This window comes from Loa loa (assembly GCF_000183805.2).
Source record: "Loa loa unplaced genomic scaffold supercont3.62, whole genome shotgun sequence".
NCBI lineage: Eukaryota > Metazoa > Nematoda > Chromadorea > Rhabditida > Onchocercidae > Loa > Loa loa.
The window spans coordinates 267,251-277,588 of record NW_018108242.1 but is presented as its reverse complement, the minus strand read 5'-3'; the positions used below and the strand labels follow the sequence as shown (position 1 = coordinate 277,588).

Here is a 10,338-nt window from a genome sequence, read left to right as displayed (position 1 = left end):
TTTATTATTATTACTAATTATAACACTTTTTTGCTTTTTTGCTTCTTCTTTTTTTTTTTGTTTTTTTAAATGAATAATATTAATAGTATTTGTAGTATACATTAATTCATATATTGCATTATCAAGGTTGTGATTGATTTAAGCAACGAGGAATAAAATACCTAATTATACTTAAAATACATTAATATAATCAAAGTATGATAGCACTAATTAAGCTGTGAAAAATATCAGTTAGGAAACAAATTAATTAATTTTACTTTTTTATTAAATGCTATTTATATCTCGCCTTATCATTATTGATATATGAATTAGGAAAAGTAGTACAAGAACTTTTATCTTTTGCTTTACATCACTACTTTCCCTAATTTATATATCATTAAATCTTTAATTAAATCACTATCCTGGACAATCTTATCAATTCCGTTTTTTTTTTTTGCTCAATCTTATCAATCCGCATTCTTTTTGGTGGACTTCTCTATCTTCCATCATGAATTATGAATTGTCATTTAACTTTTTTATTGCCGTTGGTACTGCTAAGTCTCCCTTATTTCCAAAATCAGAATGTTTATCACATTAACATAACTGTTTTCTACTGTTGTTTGATAGAATGTTTGGTGGATGAAAGAAATTTTCTAGATAAAGATAGATAAAATGCTACGAAAAGATTATCTCCATATTTGTTTTACTGGCTTAGGTTAACGATAATCTTGATCACTCGGTCTTAAAGAATAGCTTCAGTTACTTAAACTGAGTTACTTCAAGTTGTTTACCATGTCCAAAAAGCAATTTAGTAAAGTAAAACATTTTGGTGATCGAACTTTTGAGTTATTGGTTGTTTATCTTCGAATAAGTAATGTAAAATAAAGCTTATGGACCGTGGTAGTTGTTTCATATCCAAGTAAATTATCTGGTTTGATGAGTTTTTGTTTGTGAATCTTTTTTTTCTCAAAACATTTTCCTCCATTTTTTTTTTCATTTCCATTCGTGAAAGTGTGTCAAGCTTGAAATGGTAGATTAAATAGTGGATTTGCTGACTAACAATTCTTCTATCTTTTGTTGCTAACGACAATTTTAGAATAGTTAACAACAGTTTAAAATTCTATGCTTGCGTAATTTACTTCATATTTAAGTTTGTCATTAATTGCTTTACCGCATATAGTTGTAGAAAAGAAAGAGAAATCCCCTGATATATATTTCAGACATGTTTTGAGAGAATTTTTCATTCTTATTCATCTCTAATTCCTAAACCGTAGTGGATTTTTTTTCGTTGAACTAGCAACTTATTTTAGTTCGCTGTAGATACAGTTATGCTTTGACTTTCTTTGTTAATTTTAGTAGTTTAGTTGGATGGTGCTTAATAACTTTTCATGGTTCTTTTAAATTACTATGCATAATATTTTGTTTAAGTTCTACCCGGTTGTTGTCTCGGTCGAATTTTCGAACTAAAATGAGTTTCTATCATTCAGTAATCGATCTCGTGAAATGCATGGTCAAATAAAAATCAGTTGAGATGCTCACCTGGACAGCAGTCATTGTTTTTACTTAAAGTTTCTGTCATTTTTATCGTAAGTGTTCTCAATTTCTCAATTTTTAGGTATTGCGCCCGGCCACTCGACTAGTTGAAGTTGCACGTCAGACAGTGCCTTCAGTTCCGGAACAACATGTGGCTGTTCATCTGCAATCTGCTAGTCAACAACTCTCTACCCAATTGGCAGAATTGCGAGTTGCTCTGAATAATGCCAAGCAGCTGAATTTTGAAATGCAATTGGCTCATTCCGAAGATCTGATTCGGGAACTAGATAATGAGCTTATTGAAATTGGTCGTGCCGCTCAAAACAGACAGCTTATCGCGGTGCCTGGAGAGTCAGCCGAAACCGCGAGTTCTAAGCTAGCTAGTGCTGCTAGACAGGTGGGCGAAGTTCAAACTTTTAAGAGGTGAGGTAATCGAACATCTCACACCTTTCATCAAAGTTCTAGTTGTAACTGTGTAATTTTTTGAAGCAGTACAGATCTTTTCATGTTTGAGATTGGTTCGACATTAACTCAAATGGTAAGTGCAGCAGCAAGCGGTGATCGTCAACATGTTGGTGCAAGTGCGGTCGAAGCAGCACAGTCGTTGCGAAAATTCGCATCTGCTGTTCATGGCGTTTGTTCGACAAGGAAAGATACACCTGTTGATAGGCTAGCTCATTTATGCTCCACATAATTTTCTCCTCGATTAGTAGTAAAGTACTTTATTACTAGCTTATCGAGAAAAAATAAATAAGCTACCTTGTACGATGTACAGGTTAGCATATTTATGCTCCACATTAATTTCTCCTCTATAAAGTGTACGATTTATCAATGAATTGTCAACATTTTAAGGTTCATTGTCTCAGCACGCTCAGTAGTTCACGATTCAGGACGTGTGTTTGATAAGGTACGTGAACAAGCAGCATCTCAGCAACTTAATGATGCTACAAAACAAGTTGCAATTTCGCTGCGACAGTGTTTGTCATGTTTGCCGGATACGCAGCATGTTGAAAGAGCTGTTAGCCAAATCAAATCTTTCAAAGTAAGTACTGAAATTTAACATTGTTCATTTCCCTTATATATTATCATATAATACTTGAAGCTCTTAAAAAATTTTAATTCTATCCAGGCACCAGAAGTAGCATCTGTCTTGGATCTCCGTGGTTCAGCTTCACGACTTATCGAAGCTTGTTCACAGCTAGCAGTAAGCTTGCAAGCACCACAGGAAACAGCAGCTGTCGATGTATTCGTTCGATCTTATACTGATTTCCACACTGCTGTTACGCAAGCCATCAAACAACAGCAGGTTTGCTCTTTGTAGTTACCGAAAAAATGTTGAAATCCATAGTGATAAGACTATTTATTTTCAGCTGTATTAACCTAATACCGAAAAACTCTACTTTCAAGATCATTTAGACTTTTATTACAGTGTTCTGGCTGTTATTGGGATATTGGGATGTGAGCTGAAAATAATGTTTTCATGATTGTGTCGTGTTTTATCTTCAGTAAGGAAAACATTCAGGATGGGGTGCAACGACAACAGTGTGTATCTTACCTAGAAACAGTCCGAAAAGAAGCAGTGAATGTAGTGTGGCGCACCCATACTGCTTCAATGGATGCCGCCAATGCATCAGCTCTACAACTACTCTCTCAGTCCACCCGATCACTTACTGAATCCGTAAATGCTATCGTTGAAAATGTAAGTCGCGAGACTCCTTGGCAGCGTGAGTGTGACGCAGCATTACGACAGATAAAGGTAAATTTTTGGGTCTGGAATTAAAATGAGATCATAGTGTTAATTCCAATGAAATTCAGCTTCGATGTCATTTGCTTCCAGTCCATACGACATATACTGGACCGGGCCAACTTGCCGGTCAATAGTGAAGGTTATTACGAAAGTTTGGATTCTGTGACTGAGCAAGCGAAGCGATTGGGTGAGGGTATGACTGGAATAGCACGACATGCAAGAAATCAGGATACTTATTCACTTTGCGAAAGTGTTCACATTGCTGCTGGTGCAATCTGTGGTCTTGCTGAGGGAGCTACTCAGGTTTATTCTTTATTTTAGCCCATTTGAATTATATTTATCTCATGATTTCTTTTACTGATTCACAACTTTCCATTCAGAGTGCCTATTTGATTGGTGTTGCTGATGCAAAGAGTCAACCTGGACATCCGGCTATCATCGATACATCAAAATGTCATCGTTCAATTGAAATTGTCAAACAAATCTGTGAACGTATTGAACACATGGAATATACCCAGCAGCAAATTCTTGATGTTTGTTATTCACCCGTACAAATATAACGTTCATATCCTTTGTGCTGCCCCACGTAGTGGTCAAGAAATAATTTTTGACTAACAGTTTATTAATATAGTAGTATATATTTAGGTGATATGAAATATTTTGAAAAAATTCTTTTAAAGATTCACGAACAACCTTTGTCTTGTTCTATATGTTATTATGGTAATAATAAATGAACATAGATCAAAAACAATCTGAAGCCTTGATTACATTATTAATTTCAGGATGCTACGGTTATTGCCAAACATACTTCAACACTGGCTAATTTATGCCGTGAAGCATCAGAACGGGCATCAAATGTAAACTTGAAGAAGCAGTTTATCAATTGTGCTCGAGAAGTTGCATCATCTACAGCCTCTTTGATAACTGCTGTGAAACAATTAGATAGCTCATTCACGTAAATCATTATTTCAGGATTTTTGTGAAGAAAAATTAGAGCAATAAGGGGAGTGCAATTTAGATCTTCAGTGGTAGCTGCTAAAACCAGTCATCTTCAGTCATTTGCAAAAAAAATCTTTAGAGAGAAGAACCAGCGAGAATGTACGGAGGCAGCACGATCTTTGTATACAGCAGCTCAACAACTAGAAATATTCGTAGATAATCCGGATTTCGCAGCAGTGCCTGCCAAGATATCTACAGCGGGTGAAACTGCCCAGAAGACCATTCTGTTGTCTGGCAAAGAAATGTTAGATGCCAGCTACGAAATGATCATGTAAGTGCAGTTGTTTGTTTCTATTTTAAGTTGGTTTTTGTGGAAGAATAAAAACTTTCTTGATTACTAACAGAAAACTGCCTTCCCAGTTTTAGATGACTTCTGTTTGCAGAACTGCTAAGCAGCTTGCTGTGTCGCCAGCGGATGCGTCAACTTGGCAGTGCCTTGCTGATCATTCAAAAGTAGTTAGTGAGAGTATCAAACGTTTGGTGACTTCTATCCGGGAACAGGCACCTGGTCAGGTCAGTTCGTTGCTATTTTCATCTTGTGATTCTGCAAATATTCATCTGTAGCGATTGGGTACTTTTAGGATAAAAATATCAAAATCAGCTTGTAAAAAGTCAATTTTTAAAGTTCTCGTTATTTTAATCTTAAAGAAGAGTTGCAAAGGTTTCGAGGATTTCTTTTTCTCAGACTTTCGTTTGAAAAAGTAGCGTTTCAGGTGGATTTAGATGCTGCAATAGTCCAACTTCAACAGATGATTCAGCAGATCGATCGAGCGTCAATGGATGCTCTTCAAGACCAACTACCGCGCGGTGTAATCACTGAACAACGAGTTCATCAGCAAATTTTGCATGCTTGCCAGTCTCTTTATGACAGGTCAGTATTGTTACTGTCTCAGTAGACCATTTCACAGTTGGTAGCTTTTCTGTTCCAAGATGTTTGTTTTTGATTCTCCTTTCTCGAATCCAATTTTCCCAGAATTGAACCATTACGTGAAGCAACAACTGGACACAGTGAAGAACTTGGACATCGTGTACATGAACATATGGAAGCAATAGAGCCATTAGTACAATCTTCTATTCAAGCGGCTTCGGTAACTTATGACACAAAATCACTAACAGCCATATTTGAACAATGCAAAACTGTTGTTGAGGCAGAGCTACAGATGCTTTATGCGTGTAGAAATGTCAGTGGAAATCCAAAGGTTTCTTTTTCATTTCATGTAAAGTTATGAATGAAGTTTTGTCCGTAAATTTAGTTTCAAATTAGATTGGGAATTTTTTCTTTTTCTTTTTTTTATTTTTTGCAGCTCATAACTGTCACATTCCGTTTCAGGCTAGTAACTTGCATGTAATACTAAACGATAGCGCTAGTCAACTGCGTGATGCACTTACTGAAATGCAACGCAATATAAATCGTATGGCATCTGAAGCTGGTGTTATTCTTGGCGTTGTAGAGAATATATCTAGGTCGATAGCTCTCACTGATGAGGCCACTTCACAAACAATCACTGGAACATTCACAGATGCACAAACGCGTATGATAAATACGTTGGAGGAAATATCACGCCTAGCTACTGATATGCCTCTTAAGCCTCCAGAATCGTTGGGATCGTTGGCGTTGCGGTTCTCTGAACGGTACTTTTTATCCCCACTGGGTTTGCTTTATTTGTTTCTTTTTGACTTCGCATATTTCATTTTTCATTTTAGCTATTCGGATCTGGCCATCGATTCACGCCTTGCAATTGGAACATTATCTTCTCCAAATCTAGCGCAGAAATTGCGAGTAGCGGTGCAGAAATTGGGTACTGCATGCATCGAAGAGGTTAAAATAGCTGGACAGCGCCGCACTCACCCAGCTGATCAGGCAAGTATTGTGAAAGATATTTAGCAGTGAGGGTATTCACTAATATTAGAGTTATTCGGAAGAGAAGGGATAATGTTAATAGCACTGGAAGCTGTTAACTTTTTAGAAATGAAACAATAATTGTTCTACGAAAAGGCAGTAAAATGGGTAGATGAGAGATTAGAGTGGCGAACGGATGAGTGTGGCAGAAAGTGACAGATGAAGGTAATTTGGATTTATAAGCATTACTTTCAATAAATCAAACGTCTGTGAGAGAAAGGAAAGGAAAGACTACTTCATTCCGTTATCATTATCGAAAATCATTTATATGATTGGATTCGTATTGAAGACTTTCCTGTTAAGATTGAATTCTAAATTTCGCGAAGGCTTTCTTTTTTTGTTGACATGTTTCATTCGAAAAAGTGTTCATACACCTAGTCATTAAAAAATCAAGATTTTCCGGTGATACGAACGCATCAGTTCCGAGAATTCCGTACGAAAAGTAAATAATTGATTGCTTCAGGGAAGAGATCTTTTTTCTCAAATCGTCTATATGTAAATTTATTAAAGTTTCTCATTCATCATTTTATTAAAGTTTCTCAACAGTGGTGTTGACTGCCATTTGTTGAGTTGTCAAATAGAATGAATATGTCTACTAGTGGCCCTAACTCTTTTGCTGCTTAAAATAACGCTAGAAAACTGAATAAAGAAAACATAAAGATAGAAGTTTAATCCGTATAAATTAAGAAAATATGTAAGTCATTTTTCTGTTTTGCACTAAAAGTGTACATAGGTATTTTTGGAGCTTTTAAAACATTGCACTTCATGTTAGATTTAAAAATATTTCAGCGTGTACTAGATGATTTGTCTCGTGGATCACAAACGGTGGTAGAAAGAGTACAGGAAGTCCTTGCAGCGCTACATGAGGGCTCACGTGGCACGCAAGCATGCATTAATGCTGCCAATACTGTATCTGGTATCATTGGAGATCTTGATACAACGATTATGTTCGCCACTGCTGGATCGTTGAATCCACAAAGAGATTCTGAAAAATTTGGAGACCATAGGTGAGATAATGTAATTGAAACTTGCTGTTTACATAATTTTAGTCGTATTAACATAACATAATCTAAAGTTAATTCTAGGGAAGCAATCCTAAAAACTGCGAAAGCGTTAGTAGAGGATACGAAGGCGCTTGTGGCAGGTGCAGCATCAAATCAGGAGCAACTAGCAGTTGCAGCACAGAATGCTGTGCGTACTATTGTCAATTTGTCGGATGCGGTTAAAAATGGTGCTGTTTCATTGTCCTCCGATAATGCTGAAGCTCAGGTTATGGTCATCCATGCAGGTCCGTTTGGTTATTGTCAATATCTACTTATTTTATGGAAGAATATTTACGCTGTAAAAATTTATGAGAAGCAGAAAAACAATGAATTGCAGTTCGTGATGTCGCAGCTGCCCTTTCGAATTTAATTCAAGCTACAAAAAATGCTTCGGGCCGATCGTTGCATGATCCTGCTATGGGATATCTCAAAGAAGCGGCCAAAGTAATCATCTTCCTTCTCATTTTCAAGTTTTTCATTAACTTTGGAGCAACTTCCAAAAAACTTTTTCTTGGCAGTTAGAAGTTCAGAATAAATATACTTGCATCATCGAAATGTGTAATCCTTCTGTACATTATAGTTCAAGATAGATATCGTGAAGTGTGAAGTGATGTGAATAGAAATAAGTTCACTTTGTTTTCACTCTATTTTATTTTGTTGTAGATTATGGTAACAAACGTAACATCGCTGCTTAAAACTGTGAAAACAATCGAAGATGAGCATCAGCGTGGTACAAGAGCACTAGAAGCAGCTACTGAAGCTATTGGTCAGGAAATTAGTCTTTATGATAGTGGTGAAGCACCTTCAAGAGGTAATATATATTTGTTCAACACCAATAGCTAAATGTTATACAAGGTTCGGAGACGGAAAAATTGAATGTTTTTTTTTTCCAATATCGCACTCAGACAGATAGGTAATGGGGAAATTTTCATCTAAAAGCTTTATAAGGAAGACATTGCCTTATTTTTTGTTTGGTTTTATCATGTCATTCACTTTCAGTTGCTTTTAAATGAATTATATAACAGTAATTTCGATTTTTTGGTTTTCCTTGGACTCGTTTTTTCATTCTTCTTGTTGTTTATGTCTGGAAGTTTTTGTCATCTGGATGGTGATTTACCATGTCAAATTATTTCGAAGGAAAATGAGAGCTTTGAATTTGGGTGGACTTTATTCATCCCAAGGATCTGCTGATCTGATCTCAGCAGATTACTAGCAAGTTTTGAAGTTGTCAAGAATTTAAAATGTGAATATGGTTGAAATAGGCTTCAGATAGAAGGTTCTATTATGCTGTGTCGGTCAAGTTACAAATTTCCAGCATTAATAAATTACTGATTTTGAAGGAAATTTCAACATTCTATAAGCAACAGTAGCAATAGAGTAGTGGTAGCTGTTGTCGGAAAATGATGACCTCACTTCCCTTAGTTCTGCTTTATTTGTAAAATGAGTTGAAGGAGCATTTATGAAATTGTTCTAGTGCCTTGAATAAACTGCTTTCATTTCACGAGTATTCTAGAATGTTCTGTTTAGGAGGAGCCACAGCAGAAGATCTTATTCGATCAACAAAACAGCTGACTGCAGCAACAGCTCGTGCAGCAGCAGCAGCACAAACACTACAACAGAGTGATATTATTGCAGCAGCTAATATTGCCCGGCAATCTGTATGTGATTTGTTAGCTACCACCCGTGCCGCTGCTCTGTCTGCTGATTCCGCCGATGCTAGGTTTATCTTTAATTATTAATGGCACGAACGGCATAAAAATAATCCTCCCTTCCATATTTTTCGTTTAGGAAAATAAAACTACTATTTCGTTCTCAAATCCATCAGTTGCAGCCCGAGCCATTAGAACCGTATTGATTGTTGTTTATTATATGTACCTTTATTTCATCACTTTGGTACTTTGATATTTTATACCTGATAACTTCATGATAGGACTTTTTCAGTCTACTTCACTTTTTCTAGTCCCAAAAAGGACTTTTTTTCTATCATCAGGTACAGTTTTATCCCGTCTTTTATTGTTTAGGAGACAGGAACAGTGAATTAAACTTCTAATTACTAGAGGTGATAGACTTTTGATGATGAATATTGTGTCAGAAGTCGTCTTTCAGATACCGTACATTAGACTGTGGACGTGAAGTGGCTGTTCAGGTACGCTCACTCTTGATAACTCTTCAAGCGCTGATTATACGACGAGATGATCCCCACGCTCGGGATGCTTTGCTGGAAGCATCTAGACGAATTGCGAAAGTAAGTTTTTTTGGTTTTTGGGAAACGAGGTGTCAAGCAACAATATGGTCTTGCAGGCATTGAAATTATAATGAAATATCGACACAAAATTTGAACGTTTTATCGGAAAACTGACACTGGATACGTCAGGTTGTTTGCTGTGAATTTTGCTATATTTCAGGTGGTTGGTGAACTTGTGAGTTGTGGTGAATTACTGAAGGGTAATTCTTGGACTGACCCATCGGATCCAACAGCAGTTGCAGAAAATGAGCTCATCGGCGCGGCAAACTCTATCGAAGCAGCAGCTGTGAAACTCTCCCAGCTTAGACCACGTCAGACTCAGGTAGAAACAAAACTAAAATTGTACGCGTTCAGTTTTTGGTAGTTGATTATGGGACTGTTATATGCTTTCGAAATCGAGATTCGCTGAGCTTTCCCATAGTTTTAAGTGGCATGCTTTATTAAAGTGTGTAGTATAGATTTCACGTTATTTTGGTAACATATAATGTTCTGGTAGTTCAGCTGTCTTGGTTGATTTTCTTTTATGATCTAATTCCTGACAGCCTGGACGAGATGCAAAAATTTCCCGGATTTTTAGTTATTTTAAATTTTTACGCATGCGGTAACAGCAGTAGTTGGATGTGTTGTTTGTATGACCCAGCAGTAAAGAGATATAACTCCTGACCATTATGGCAGCACTTCCTGCATATGCAGTGTTGATATGTCTGATATTCTTGGGTTGTGCAAAGTCAACCAGCATCTCAGACGTATCGGCCACTGTGTATTGCTCCGTATCCATCTAGCCTTCCTAACCCTATGTTAATGTGATTTGGCATTGTTGTGGCTTTATATTGTGTGCTTTGTGTTTACCTGCTTTAGTTTTTTTTTTTTTTTTTTTTTTTGTTTTTGTTTT

At 36.6% G+C, this 10,338-nt stretch overlaps 1 protein-coding gene across 1 annotated transcript in view; it reads left to right on the top strand.

Annotated features, from left to right (window-relative positions):
- Window positions 1-10,338, top strand: part of LOAG_17334 (talin 1) — a gene marked incomplete at both ends in the record, with an annotated part of 20,845 nt that overhangs the window by 8,751 nt on the left and 1,756 nt on the right. Inside the window, 21 exons of the mRNA XM_020449992.1 lie at window positions 1,595-1,909; window positions 2,027-2,181; window positions 2,365-2,554; window positions 2,642-2,818; window positions 3,035-3,268; window positions 3,350-3,562; window positions 3,640-3,792; window positions 4,042-4,214; window positions 4,338-4,529; window positions 4,642-4,771; window positions 4,972-5,129; window positions 5,232-5,457; window positions 5,589-5,890; window positions 5,963-6,119; window positions 6,948-7,165; window positions 7,244-7,446; window positions 7,539-7,645; window positions 7,865-8,012; window positions 8,729-8,921; window positions 9,308-9,446; window positions 9,607-9,768. Coding sequence (XP_020306408.1) covers window positions 1,595-1,909; window positions 2,027-2,181; window positions 2,365-2,554; window positions 2,642-2,818; window positions 3,035-3,268; window positions 3,350-3,562; window positions 3,640-3,792; window positions 4,042-4,214; window positions 4,338-4,529; window positions 4,642-4,771; window positions 4,972-5,129; window positions 5,232-5,457; window positions 5,589-5,890; window positions 5,963-6,119; window positions 6,948-7,165; window positions 7,244-7,446; window positions 7,539-7,645; window positions 7,865-8,012; window positions 8,729-8,921; window positions 9,308-9,446; window positions 9,607-9,768 — 3,945 coding nt within the window. The remainder of the gene's footprint in view (window positions 1-1,594; window positions 1,910-2,026; window positions 2,182-2,364; window positions 2,555-2,641; window positions 2,819-3,034; window positions 3,269-3,349; window positions 3,563-3,639; window positions 3,793-4,041; window positions 4,215-4,337; window positions 4,530-4,641; window positions 4,772-4,971; window positions 5,130-5,231; window positions 5,458-5,588; window positions 5,891-5,962; window positions 6,120-6,947; window positions 7,166-7,243; window positions 7,447-7,538; window positions 7,646-7,864; window positions 8,013-8,728; window positions 8,922-9,307; window positions 9,447-9,606; window positions 9,769-10,338) is intronic.